Source organism: Callithrix jacchus, chromosome 2 (genome assembly GCF_049354715.1).
Source record: "Callithrix jacchus isolate 240 chromosome 2, calJac240_pri, whole genome shotgun sequence".
In the NCBI taxonomy this organism is placed as follows: Eukaryota; Metazoa; Chordata; class Mammalia; order Primates; family Cebidae; genus Callithrix; species Callithrix jacchus.
The window spans coordinates 115,160,486-115,175,282 of NC_133503.1; the positions used below are offsets into that span (position 1 = coordinate 115,160,486).

General features: G+C 37.6%; 1 protein-coding gene and 1 pseudogene across 1 annotated transcript in view; both read right to left on the bottom strand.

Annotated features, from left to right (window-relative positions):
- Window positions 1–961: 961 nt before the first annotated feature.
- FAM81B (family with sequence similarity 81 member B) overlaps window positions 962–14,797 on the bottom strand; it is a 72,883-nt gene continuing 59,047 nt past the window's right edge. Inside the window, exons 9-11 of the mRNA XM_035291898.3 lie at window positions 5,031–5,166; window positions 3,257–3,452; window positions 962–1,254 (exon numbers count right to left, since the gene is read on the bottom strand). Of these exons, the coding sequence (XP_035147789.3) occupies window positions 1,121–1,254; window positions 3,257–3,452; window positions 5,031–5,166 (466 nt within the window). The 3' untranslated portion in view covers window positions 962–1,120. The remainder of the gene's footprint in view (window positions 1,255–3,256; window positions 3,453–5,030; window positions 5,167–14,797) is intronic.
- LOC118148972 (RNA transcription, translation and transport factor protein pseudogene) lies at window positions 10,692–12,466 on the bottom strand (annotated as a pseudogene).

The window sequence follows — 14,797 nt, forward strand, 5'->3', positions numbered from 1 at the left end:
TTTACATTTAATATTTATATCTAGAAAAGTTAAACAATTTTTAATTGTATAGGAAACTAGCATTTTTGAAGTACTTCTGAATTTAGCACCTAGGTCAAATTATGTTGGATATGTTTTCATGGAAGCTGTAGTATTCTCTTATTTTGCAGGGGTTGGCTTTTAATTGCTTATAATTCTGGTACATATTGAGTACAAGGGAAATGTGGTACATATTGAGTACAGGTAGAACTTATGCATTTTAAATATGCATAAGTTAGATTTGCTAAAAACATTGAGATTAGAAGTTGCAAATTGACCACTGAGTATGTCTGCTTTACAGACATGTCTCTCATAGTTTGAGAACTATTTTGAACTAGCTGCTAACACTTAAAAATGGAGAGAGGGCCGGGCACGATGGCTCAAGCCTGTAATCCCAGCACTTTGGGAGGCCAAGGCGGGTGGATCACGAGGTCAAGAGATCGAGACCATCCTGGTCAACATGGTGAAACCCTGTCTCTACTAAAAATACAAAAAATTAGCTGGGCATGGTGGCACGTGCCTGTAATCCCAGCTACTCGGGAGGCTGAGGCAGGAGAATTGCCTGAACCCAGAAGGCAGAGGTTGCGGTGAGCCAAGATTGCGCCATTGCACTCCAGTCTGGGTAACAAGAGCGAAACTCCATCTCAAAAAAAAAAAAAAAAAAAAAAAAATGGAGAGAGTTCTCTTGAAAAATGGAAGTTTGGATAATAATGGATTACATATATGTTAGTCATGAACTGTAGCTACATAGTAGCTATTATTTTTAGACAGAGTAAGTGCTCTCCAATTTGCCAGAGCTCCTGTAATTCTTTAATACACTACAGCAGGCCTACTTCACTCATGTACCTTATATAGATTCCTCTTTTGTTATTTGTAGCTAAATATATAAAAAGGAAGATAGATGAAGAAATTTCTTAGTTTTTTCGTTGATAAATTCAAGAGATTGAAATCTTCTTTGCTTTATTGTTTTCCTGGTACATTCATCTCCTTAAAAGGAGACATTAGAAGCAGTCAACATCCCAGAGATACTAACTTCCTTCTTCAGAACTTTTCCCAACAAATCACTCCATTGGCTGGTGAAAAAAAAGATGATTGGAAAGATTTATACTTCCTGGAGTTCCACTATCTTACGCTGTAATTTCTTCAGGTCTTTCTGGACTTTATATTTCTCTAAATCCATCTTTGTTTTCTGTATTTGTTGGAGGAAGCTGAGAGAGTCATGAATTGATTTAAATCCTGTGGGAAGGTAAAAGAATAGGTATACTTAAAACAATACATTAGAACTTTAAATTAAAAAAAAAAAACCAAAGTGGCTAATTGGCAGTCTTGCCATAATTATCATTTAATTGAAAGCACATTAAATTCTATTAAGACCAGCTTAAAATTGTACATAATCTATTTCTTGTATGTCATGAAAATCCATTCACAATAGTGTTTCAACTTGTATCTGGTTATCTAGTTTCACTATGAAATTTAACTATTTTTCATCTCCTCTCCCCAAATATATTGCATAATTCTATATTGCAAGAATAAAATTTAAAATATTTTCTTCTTTCTGTGTGCTTTAACAAGAGATTTAAGATTTCATTTTCAGTCTGGTTACCAAATTGAAGGTAAAGATCACAGATGAGATTTTAAAACTTCTCTGAAAGTAACCTATTTGAGGGACCTAAGAGTGGCCACCTGTTCCTCTCCTTTCTCCCGGCACTTTGTATCTCTCTTATGCATGTCTAGTCACTTATGACCACAGACACCAAACCTCAATGTCTTAGGGTACAACCTTTTTGTTATTCACTGGGGCCTTTCATATAGTCATTTCTTAACACATTTTTATTAAAGGCATAAAGCAGCAACCCATTAATTTGGAATTCCCACTTTCTAGAACTCCTCTTTAGTAAAATGAAAGAACTTGTAGATGGTAAATTTCTTTTCCAGTTCACCCTGAAGTTTTACTAGTAGAATAAGTAAAATTAAATCTCTGATAGTTAAACAAAGCAGGGCCTTTAAAAGAAGGGCCAGATGGCCGGGTGCGGTGGCTCAAGCCTATAATCCCAGCACTTTGGGAGGCCGAGGCAGGTGGATCACGAGGTCAAGAGATCGAGATCATCCTGGTCAACATGGTGAAACCCCGTCTCTACTAAAAATTACAAAAAAATTAGCTGGGCATGGTGGCGCGTGCCTGTAATCCCAGCTACTCAGGAGGCTGAGGCAGGAGAATTGCCTGAACCCAGGAGGCAGAGGTTGTGGTGAGCCAAGATCGCGCCATTGCACTCCAGCCTCGGTAACAAGAGCAAAACTCTGCCTCAAAAAAAAAAAAAAAAAAAAGAAGGGCCAGTTAAGTTTGGGACATGATTCCTGGCCAGATAATTCATTATTTTGATATGATGGTGGGAGTGGGTGTATTGTGAAGGATGAATTTCCAGGTAGCAAACTCTACTTATATGCCAGAAACATCTGGCAGATAGAGACCATCATGTCCTCCCAAGGTACCTCCAAGGTATCTACACAGGACCAAATTTGGTAGAATTTACACATGAATTTTTCTGAGATCTAGAAAAAAGTGACTTGGAGCTTTCTCTAGTAAAGAAACTCTTCTGAGTCCTGGTAATTCCCTCAGAATTATGACTCAAGGCAGATGGCTGCTCTACAGCACCTATCCCATGTCCTTCCCTTTGACAAATTAGATGAGCCTTTCAAATTAATCCTCTTTGATGTTAGCTCAGCTTGACACTGCTGCCATTAGCTTCTTTAAAAGAAAAGCAGTCATTATACTGGACTCTGCTAATTCATCTCTCTTTCTCACTTCTAAAGGTCAGGTCTCCAGTCTGACATCTGTCCAAGCTCATTACTTATAGTTCAATGAGAAGGGCATTTGATTTAGGCCCCTAATTTCATAACATACCCACAAGTCACATCTTGGGTATCTCCAAGGATTTTCCAAGTCTGACAATTCCATGATTCTATGATCTTAGAGAGAGACAACAAAACAAACAAACAAAAAAAACCCCACACACCAATGGCAGGGCTATAACATTGCCAAGTATGAATGAAGAAAGTTTATTTGTATTCCTTCCAGTATAATACTCACATTCTTTAGGATATTTACAAAAGTGCATTAAATACATAAGGATGTCACTAAAGACAAGATTAATCCCTGGCCATTAGCTCAAAGTGGAAGACTGAGGGATTGAACAGAAAAGGGCAGATACTCTTTACTTAATAAAAGGTATCTGCTCACCTGATTGATATTCATTCTGCATTGTCTCTAATTCACCCCAGATCTGCTTTTCCATTAGTTCCATCTTTTTGGACAATTTATTTTCCATATGCTTTACTTTACTTAGTTGTGTTTCCTGTTTTTGTGTGTTAATGAAATTCTCTACTTTGCTTGAAAGCTGCAGCAATTTTTCTTCCATTTTATTTTCAGACTTTTCCTGTAAAAGAGATTATGGGATAAAACTTCAGAAAACTTACATGGATTTACCCCTCAGCTTAGAGAAAATGTTTTTAACATTCATTTTTCCATGCTAAGCATGAAAATTCAAACCAAGTTTTTTTGTATCTAAAACTGTGTTCATGAGAGTTAATCCCTTTGGCCCTGTTCATTTGTAGTTTATGGAATTCAACATGTTATGGGATAAAAGAAAAGGGCTGTAGCATGGCTGAAATGTCTTGAGAATTTGGTGTTTTAGTCTAATCTTCAAAGACGTTTTAGATACCGCGTTTTCTGAGCTCTCTGGAGATGCTCCCTCAAATATCATACCTCTGTGTGGACAGACTTCAGCTAGAATAGTCCCTTGCCATGCCAGTAGCTTATTAGAATCACCTGGACTATGCCCCACCCCCAGAACTTAATTAAATCAATCAAATCCAGATTTAATTGGTCTGTGATGGAGCTCAAGAGCGGATACGATTTAAACACTCTCCAGGTGATTCTAATGTGTAACCGAGGTAGGGAGGGCAGAGGCAGCCTTAGGATAATTAGCTGCTTTTCTCCTCACTTCTCCACAGGGAATCTGGGAGCAGGAACTGGGCATGGCAAGTATGACCACTTTGGTTCTCCTCTCTTTGGCCCCATCTGCCTCAGGAATGGTGGATTCCGGTCTCTGTGTTCCTTATGGTAGGAGGTTTCTGGCTGCAAGATGACCCCATGGTTAACCTAGTGCTGCCTATAACTGGTAAAGAAATCTGCCTAATTCAGGAGTGAAGAGCTAGCAGGCCCACCTGGCAGCCGCAGATCTCACCACACATACTTCGATAGCCTTACCAGTGATAAAGCTTTATGTTTATCTCCAACTCTTGGACTCCTTTGACACTCTATCAGCTGTTTACAAACTCAGGTTGGAGCTGGGGACATTATTTCCTGAGCTGCCTCTGCCTATAGTCTCTCTACCTCAAGTTCTCAAAACATCTTATTTTGATCACCTTCAGGGCTGGCAGTCATTTACCACAGTCATGGCTCTGTGCTGCCCTTCCCATTGGGTAAGATGTGCTGGTTGCAGTGGGAGAGGGGGCCCCTGAAATAAGTATACTTCTCATATACCTTGGTAGCCTCACTCCAAAGCTTGGGTTGTCTCTACATGGTCTGATCTGAAAAAGGAGTTTTGAAAACTTTTAATCTACTAACAGATCTCCAGAAAAGTGAAGTGACTTGTCTGCACATCACCCAGGGAGTGAGCCTATAACGAAGCACTGACTCCCAGAGGAGGCCCCGAGAGAGTCAGACTCCCTAGGTCTGGGATGGCAGTCTGTATTTTTTTTTAAACCTCTTCAGATTCTTTTGGTACAAGTAGAGCACACTCAGAGAAACACAGGTTTGCAGAGTTGGGGAGTAGCAGACAGGACCAGAAGGCAGGTCTCTGGACTCCTGTTGTAGTGCTTAAAAAAAAAAAGTTACTGAAGCAGTGAGGATTACCATAAATATGGAAGTGCAACCTCCCAGACCGTTACTCATTACTATCCAGACAAGGACCATGCAGGTGTTTACTTCACAAAATAACAGAACTCCTCACCAGTTTCTCCTGTAGGACCTTCAGACATTCATTTATATGGCCCAGGTGGTCTTTTCTATATTTGATAAATTGGTTTTCTGTCCATTTTTTATTATTCTCAACTTCTTCATACAGATTACTTGAAAGTGAATTAAATCTAAGGGAAAAAATGTTTTGTTCCATTTTAATAAGTGAATTTAAACATAAAACAAAAAATTAGTGTTGAAAAAGTTGGCATTGTTTGAGGCAATGAGACTCCATGTGCCTAGCCAAGTATTTGTGGGGTGATGTGGGAGGTGGAGAGGCAAGGTAAGTACACTCTGTGTTCCTGTCCTGAGCTTGAGTTCAGTCCAGCTACTGTTACATACCCTAAAATACATCATCACAGTGACAGGAGCTCTGTTGGCTAGGAGCTAATCACAGCTACACCGAAATTTAGTGTTATCCATGCAGAATTCCTCTCATGGCCTGGGGCTCACTGGTTGTGTGTGGAGGAAATACTTTGAAAAGTTCACTGGGGTGGGAACTATTACTCATGCTGGGAGTTGTCAGTCAAACGCCAGATAGTAAGTATTATAGGTATCGTGGGTCATTTGGTCTCTGTTGCAACCACTCGGTGTTCCATTGCAGTGGGAAAGCAGCCACAGATGATATATAAAGAAATGAGTGTGGTTATATTCTAATCAAACTATATGTAATATTCACATGTCATGAAATAGAATTCTTTTTTAATTATTAGAAAGCATAGAAATTGTTCTTAGCTGTGGGTAAATGTGGCTAAGGTGATAGTTTGCTGATTCCTGCTCTCTAAGTGCCAGTGTGTGGCTGGGAGATGAGAAGGGGCAGAGAGGACCTGCATTGTTTAGCAGAGGAGAGAAAGGTCAGAGGCAGGAGAGTGGAGGGAGAAAGGCCCAAGAGAACCTGGGAAGGTGCCAAGGGGGACTTTAGGTTGCCTTTGTCAGGCAAAATCTTCCATAAAGTCCCAGTTCTACCAATGAGTCTGTGTGAGTGGATTTTTTTAGGGGGTGTTTAAAGAGGCCCTGAATGACTCATGTGGGGCAATAACAGAAGTAAAAGAGGTACAGGAAGGGACCTTTGGGACTATCAAGATGATGCACCATAGAAGTGTTAAATAACAGAGAATCAAGGATTTTAAAAAATGGAAGTGGATAAAAGGGTTGGAATCATACACCATCAGTTGAAAAGTCTAGAGTGGCTGAAGGTTTCAGTGGAAATTCCAATGTGAATTAAATGAGGTATGGGACTGGGAAGAGGTGGGATAGGAAGAGGACTTGTGAGTGGTTTCTGTATGTATTTTCTGCATGTGACTTGTTCATGATAAGATGTTGGCTTAAAATTCCCTTTTAGAATAGGTAAACTATTAGGTTGGCAAGAATAATGTTTGTTATTGAAAACATTCATTCTACCTTACAACGTATGATACAGATAAAGTAATAATTGCTCTGATGTTTTCAGGCAAAATTATATGCAGATAATTTAGTTTGCAATGTTTATCATCAGAAATTAATTGCTTAAGTCATGCTGGACTTACACTGCATGTACATGCCTCTCTTCCTCTAATAATTAGAAGATACAAGTTCTGTGAAATCATTATTTTTAGGCTAATAGCTTTCAACTGGGGGCAGTTGCCCCCTCCCAGCTTCTCACCCCCAGGGGACATTTGCTAATGTCTGGAGACAATCTTGGTTGTCACAACTGAGAGGTGTTACTGGCATCTGGTGGGTAGACACCAGGGATGCTTCTAAACATCTTACAATGCATAGGAGAGACCCACAACAAAGAATGATGCAGCCGAAATACCGATAGTGCTGAGGTTGAGAAAACTTGACTTAGATAATGAAACCAAGGAATGAGAAATGTAAGTTCATTTTCCAATAGTTATATGAGTTACAATCTGATAGCTAAATTCTGATCTTTGTCCTCTGAATTCTCACATTATTTTTGGCTCTCTGGTGATATTTTTCACATAGATATGAGCATATCTTGATTGACTGTTGAGTACCTCAGCACTGAAGAAGATGAAATTGGTTTCTATTAGTGTTCTTAGTCTATTCATGATTCCCAATCACCTGTGCTCTTGGTTAACAGCTGTTGGATCTCAGGCAAATAAGCCCACCCACTGAATATGTAGACTCCCTCATTTTGTCCAACTGTTTTCTCTATCTGGAATATTCTTCCTCAGAATATCCATTGGCTCCTGCCTTCATTTCATTCAGATTTACATTCATACACCACCTTTAAAAAAATAGAATTCCTTCTACTTACTGGAAATTTCCTATTCTTACCCTACTTAATTTTTCTCCAAAATTTTCATCACCATCTGGTGTACACTAATTTGTGTTCTATCTTCTCCACTAAAACTTAAGCTCCATGAAAGCAAGAATTTTGCATTGTTGATGGCTGTGAACAATGCCTAGAATATAGTAAGTGCTCAATAAATTGTTGTTGGCTAAATGAACAAATGGACCATTCTTTCTCATTAAGTATCTTTTATTAGCATTGCTGACAAATAACAAATCAGATTTGTTAAACTATTTCAAAATCTAATCTGCTTTGGTTTTCATCTTCCTTTCCCTGTCTGTGGTGGAAGCATTAATTAATAGTCATAGCTAAGGGAGCCAGTAAAGAAATAGCTTCACAATTGAGAATCCAGCCTTCAGTGCTCACCTTTACTGTATAGTAAATAAATGAGAGCATTCACTCTTTTATCATTGATACAATATTAACATCCCTTTGAAAACCAAGAAACCATTAAATATGCCCATGTAATATCTCTGGAAAGGCATATCAGTAATTGAAATTCTGAAATTAAAGCCATAAAGAATGAATTACTACTTATGATCCTTTTATTCAAGATTTGCTTGCAGTTGGGGATTAATTTTCCTAGTAACATTCAGAAGGTGGACTCTGTTGGTAGTTTATTAAAATTTGGAAGTCTTTTAGAATCAGCAGTCTTCTTGAGAGATAAAAAGAATAAATAAAATAGATGTTTGTATAACGCTTTTTTTTTTTTGCATAGGCTTTTCCCAGACATAATGGACATAATTTGCCATAATATATTAATTACAGAACTTAGAAATGCATTAATTATAGAACTTACAGAATCTCAGCAGTATGAATCTATCTTAGATGACATTTACATTTTAGATCCCAAGTCTTCTATTTCAATAGGCGTAAGAGTATTTCTATCAGCTGTAGATAGATAGGTGATTAGATGGAGCTTTTTCTTTCCTTTTCCTCAAACACAAGAGCCAGACATTTAAATTATAGCTAGAGACCTCACTAGGATGATGAGGGCTATTGGTTGTCTTTATGTTTTTGTTTTTAAATGTTTATGCTGATTTAATCAAGTTAAAATATACACCAAGAGCAATTATAGGGGAGAAAGTTACAGAAGAGTGAAGGAAAGCTGAATGAAGATCTACAGGCATAGTAGAGCACAGGGAAGAGAGCTGGGTGAGCGGTTGGTGGTGAAGGCAGCCAGGGTCTGCCTTGCTTGGTCATGGCTGACATACAGAAATGAGGATGTAACTCCATCCCAGGCCAGTTTTGCCAGTACACTTATGTCCCAAACCCAGTATCTTGCGTTAAAAACATCTACTGAACGAAGTTTTCCAAGAGTTTGAATTCTTGGAAACTATTACTGCTAGCAGGCTCTCAAGAACTTAGATAGGTCTTTGACCAAGTGTGAATGTAAAAAGAATTAGTGGCCTTTCATTTGCTGATAAACAGAAGATATATTTATTTTTTGTAATCATATTTGAAAAAGAGCTTCAGACAGACCATATGCTATTATTTCTTTGGAGTTTGAGTCTAAGATTCTAAGTTTCACATCAGAAACCAAAAATTCTAAGACATGTTATTTTTCTACTGACTTTACACCTATAGATAGAACTCTCAAACTAATTTCTTCTTAATTTTATACGATTTCTAATTAGTGACACTAAAAATCAATTCTACTTCCACTCTGATAGAAAGACTCTTGTTTCTTGGCTATTTCAAAGTGTTAAAATCCCAGTACATTCGTAGCCTGTTTCTCAGCCATCCAAGCAGATCTGGTCTTTCCCTTTTTAAAATTTCTGTGGCAGAATTAGTTTACAATAGATAGAATTGTGAGATTGAGACTCCATGAATTGATAAAAACCATTTGAACTTTAGAGTCAGGTACTTTCTAGCTATGTGATTTTGGCAAATTAATCTTCATGATTATAAATCTCCTAATATTTAAGATAGGGATAAATTTCCTGGATGTCAGATGAGAATGAAAGAAAAAAAAGATAGGGGTAAATAAGACGCACCCTGCAGAGCTGAATGCATTGAGTATCTTCAGCACTAGTGGTTGGTAGGCATTCATAAATGACAATTACTATATTTATTATTTCTGCCTGACGATAATCTCATTTAACCTTGTCTTAACTTTTACTTTTCCTGTGTTTAGCTTTTCACTTCTGTTTTTTCTTCCCAACTGTAAGTGGCAAGGATTACGTTTGGATATTCTAAGACACAATTTACATAATATAGGTGCTCAGAAATCTTTCATTCATTCATTGACTTCTACTTGTGTTTCCATGTGCTGGGTGCTAAAGATACAAAGTTGAATGTGGCATATCTCCACCTTGGGTAATTTTTAACTTTCTACTGTGGTAGTGTTTTCAAAGTTGGATGATCTTATTTGGGTCTATGCATTTGCCCCATTGACCAAATACTTTTTATTTTCATATAAATCACGGTCTACTAAACAAGTGTCAGCAGTAAGAGCGCTATCTAGGGAGTGACTGGTAAGTGCTGCCCCGGCCAAACAAACCCTTGTTAAAAGACAGCTTTATTTCCTGATGGCCAAGACTGTTGCTATGTAAGCTCTAAGTAGTTGGCTAAGGACATTACGTAGCAGAAGCTCTAAGGAGGAACCTGAGCAGGAGTCACAGTGGAGGGGTTCAGTGTGGGTCCTTTGTTGGATCTGGTGATCAGTGCCCAAATCCCATCAATTCACTAGAAAATCCTCAGAAAACATTGTAGCTTTTAAGTTCAATGTAAGTTTGGTTGACCATTAAACTTGAATTTGTAAATGTTTCTAAATGGGAAGATTGTCTATTTAACCTTTTTTTTTTTTTTTTTTTTGATTTGCAGGCGCATTGTTTTGATTTTGAAAAATTTGCGTGTAAACTTTGAGGTGCTGCAGCTGCGTTTCTGGTGCTCAGCCACCAGGAATGGTGGTGATGGAAGCCAAGGCTCTTTGTATGTTTTAGCCACTGGTACCATTTTGACAACCTGTCTGGACAGGTTTTATTTTGTATCTTGGCAAGTGAGGTGACATGAAAGCCATCATCTCAGGTTTCAATTTACTAATGACGGTGGTGGTGGAGATGGAATTACCTCTGCATTTTGAAGGCATTTGCTCCTGGGGTCCCCGCCAAGACACCTGGGTATAGATAAGGTGTGGGGAAACTTTTTCAGTATTGTTTGTCTCTTCTCTGCCACCCTCAAGGCACCTGGGTCATTTTCCTTGATTGACAGACATCTGGTAACCACAGAGGGATCCTGAGTCGAAGGTGGCCCCAGCCTGCAGCAGCTCTCCTGGGTTGTTTTTTTTCTACTTTTCTAAACTTTATTAAAGAAAAAAGCAATGGTGGTAAATCTCTAGAACATAGTCATTTTTCTGGGATTCCACCCCCCAAAATGTGACATTTGATTTCCAAACATGGCAGAAGTATACATGGTTCCCAGTTGTACTAATAGGTAAGTTGTACTAAATAGGCAGGAAGAAGTTGTGCTAAATAGGTCAGGTGTTCATCTCTCAACTTTTCCCAGTCTGTGGTCTGTTCTTAGATCAGCAATAATTGTCTGAACAGCTACTTATGGCTTCATTAATTTTTCTCGGTAGCTCTCTGAGCTCTTCTCTATGCAGCAATCACAGAATTTGAGCAGCTTCATTAAGAACTGCATCTCCTGTGTCAAAACCAATAAATGTTCATCTAAAGCAATAGGCAAGCCCTCTTTTGTTTGATTTGCCTTGGTAACTGCATCCTATGTCAGGTGCTCCTGAGCCAAAAAGCAAATTGCCTTTACCTTTACCATATAATCATCATGACATTGAATCTGAAGCAGGTTAGCCAAAGCCATCAAACCAGCCTTAAAATCAGGATTATTTACATCCAGATTGATCAAGGTTTCAGTATTTTTTGTTGCATTGACAGCAGTTTGTGCATGATCAGGTACTAAGTCCTTATATTTTTCAGCATTATCTCCATTCATATTTAAGCCTATCAGCTAAACCAAGAAGGCTATCAATAGCTTCTTGCTGATCTTAAATCTTGAAAGGACAGCCAACCTCTCTCAGGCACTTTTCTTCTTCTTCTTCTTCTTCTTTTTTAATTTAAGTTCTGGGGTACATATACAGAACATGCAGGTTTGTTACACAGGTATACACGTGCCATGGTGGTTTACTGCAGCCATCAACCTGTCATCTACATTAGGTATTTTTCCTAATGCTATTCCCCCCAGCCCCCCAGCCCCCAACAGGCCCTGATTTGTGATGTTCCCCTCCCTGTGTACAAGTGTTCTTATTGTTCAACTTCCACATATGAGAACATGCAGTGTTCGGTTTTATGTTCTAGTGTTAGTTTGCTGAGATGATGGTTTCCAGCTTCTTCCATGTCCCTGCAAAGGATATAAACTTATCCTTTTTTATGGCTGCATAGTATTCCATGGTGTATATGTGCCACATTTTCTTTAAACAGTCTATCACTGATGGGCATTTGGGTTGGTTCCAAGTCTTTGCTATTGTGAACAGTGCTACAATAAATATGCATGTGCAGGTGTCCTTATAGTAGAATGATTTATAATCCTTTGGGTATATACCCAGTAACGGGACTGCTGAGTCAAATGGTATTTCTGGTTCTAGATCCTTGAGGAATCACCACATTTATGAATCACCACACCACCTTGAGGAATCTTCCATAATTGTTGAACTAATTTACACTCCCACTAACAATGTAAAAGCATTCCTATTTTTCCACATTCTTCTCCAGCATCTGTTGTTTCCTGATTTTTTAATGATCACCATTCTGACTGGCATGAGATGGTATCTCATTGTGGTGGTTTTGATTTGCATTTATCTAATGACCAGTGATGATGAGCTTTTTTCCGGTGTTTCTTGGCCACATAAATGTTTTCTTTTGAGAAGTATCTGTTCACATCCTTCACTCACTTTTTGATGGGGTTCTTTGTTTTTTTCTTATAAATGTATTTAAGTTCTTTGTAGATTCTGGATATTAGCCCTTTGTCAGATGGCTAGATTGTAAAATTTTTCTTCCGTTCTGTAGGTTGCCTATTCACTCTGATGATAGTTTATTTTGCTATACAGAAACTCTTTTATTTAATTAGATCCATTTGTCAATTTTGGCTTTTGTTGCCATTGCTTTTGGTGTTTTACTCATCGAGTCTATGCCCATGCCTATGTCCTGAATGGTATTGCCTAGGTTTTCTTCTAGGGTTTTTATCGTTTTAGGTCTTATGTTTAAGTCTTTAATCTATCTTGAGTTAATTTTTGTATAAGGTGTAAGGAAGAGGTCCAGTTTCAATGTTCTGTATATGGCTAGCCAGTTTTCCCAGCACCATATATTAAATAGGAAATCCTTTCTCCATTGTTTATTTTTATCAGGTTTGTCAAAGATCAGATGGTTGTAGGTGTGTGGTGTTATTTCCGAGGCCTCTGTTCTCTCCATTGGTCTGAGATACTTTTCAAAGAACTTGGGCCAGTCACTGCTGTGAGTGTTTCTTAAATTACCTCTGTCTTCAATCTTGTAGTATCTGGTTTTCTGGTCTTCAAGCCAAACAAAGGTTAACTTTAACCTTTGTTAAAAGACTTTTTTAGAAACAGGGTCTTGCTTTGTCATCCAGGCTGGAGTGCAGTGGTGCCATGACAGTGCATTGTAACCTGAACTCCTGGGCTCAAGCGATCGTCCTTGCCTCAACCTCCTGAGTAGCTGGGACTACAGGTGTGTGCCACCGTGCCTGGCTAAACTTAACCTTTAATGTTATTACAACGTTTTTATTTAAAAGTTATTCTCTTTATTCAGAGACAGTTCTTTCTTTAAAAAAGCAAATTCTATACACTATCTACTTTATTTTTGGATTTATATGTACCTCAAAATCCCAACATTAGCAGCAATTTACTTTTTTTAAAGTAGTGGAACTACTTATTCTTATTTTTGTTCAAAGTTAACCTTGTTAAAAACTAAATACAGTATTCTTGATTGAAACAGAAGTCCTCTGATTGAAATAAAAAAGCCCTGTGTTACTCTCTTTGAGCAAAATACATTTTCAATACATATCTCACTCAAATGATTAATATCTTTAACATGAAAGAATCCTGCAAATTGATAAGAAAATGACAAAAATCCCAATACAAAATTTGACAAACAATAATAGGCAATTCACAGAAAATTCAAATGGAAAAAGGAATGCAAATTAAAACAAATGCTTTTTCATCCTTTGGCCAGGATTAAAAAGAGAACACATTCATTGTTGGTTAAAATGCAGAGACATATATATGTGTATGTATGTATGTATGTATGTGTATATGTGTGTGTGTGTGTATATATATATATATATATATACACACACACACACATATACACATACATACATACATACACATATATTTTCTTTTTTTTTTGAGACGGAGTTTTGCTGTTGTTACCCAGACTGGAGTGCAATGGCATGATCTTGGCTCACCGCAACCTCCGCCTTCTGGGTTCAAGCAATTCTCCTGCCTCAGCCTCCCGAGTAGCTGAGACTACAGGCATGCACCACCATGCCCAGCTAATTTTTGTATTTTTAGTAGAGACAGGGTTTCACCTTGTTGACCAGGATGGTCTTGATCTCTTGACCTTGTGATCCACCCGCCTCAGCCTCCCAAAGAGCTGTGATAATAGGCATGAGCCACCGTGCCTGGCCTATATGTTCTTTAACCTAGGAAGCTTGCCTATAGAAAAAAAGTGCCAGTATTTAAGGATATCTAAGGATATACACATAATACTTTTTTAGTTTTTTTTTTGGTGGTCATAAACTAGAAATAATCAATTCAGCAATAAGATAAATGGTTGTATTAATTATGGCACATATAGAAGTTAAAAGATCGTATAGCTATGAAAAATAAAGTTAGAATAATATTCACTGATTTGGAGAGACACACAGGATGTATTAGAAAAATCAAATAATTGAGTAATATGTATAGAAATTATTTTTTAAACCCATGCTGCTTCTATACATATAATATATACATATCCTTTCTCTGTTATATGTTTATATTAGCAAGGAGGAAATTGAGGAAGGATACGTCCCTGGTGTTAACGTTGATTACAATAGAAAGCTGAGATGATAATCTCTTTTTTCATTTTTGTTTTTTTGTTACAATTAATGCATATTGTTAATTTTTAATATTGGAGAAAATTTAAATATAAAAGAGTCAATTGTATCACTAAGTGAATTATTAGGTCTCATAAATATTTGCCTGAGGAAAAGTATGGTTTTTAGATTTACTATCACCTACTGTAATACTACTGAAATGTTAAGACTTCGTTACTTAAAGTGAGAAAAAAATTCAAGTTTACACTATTATAAAAGCGTCCAGATTCAGATTTAACTACTTAGATGACTTTCTATAAGCCAAATTCCCACAATACCAAAGACAGAAAATATAAGCATCATTAGTCCTGAAGCAGTTAGCCCTTGATCTCAAGCATCTTCTTTTTCTCTCTTTTCCA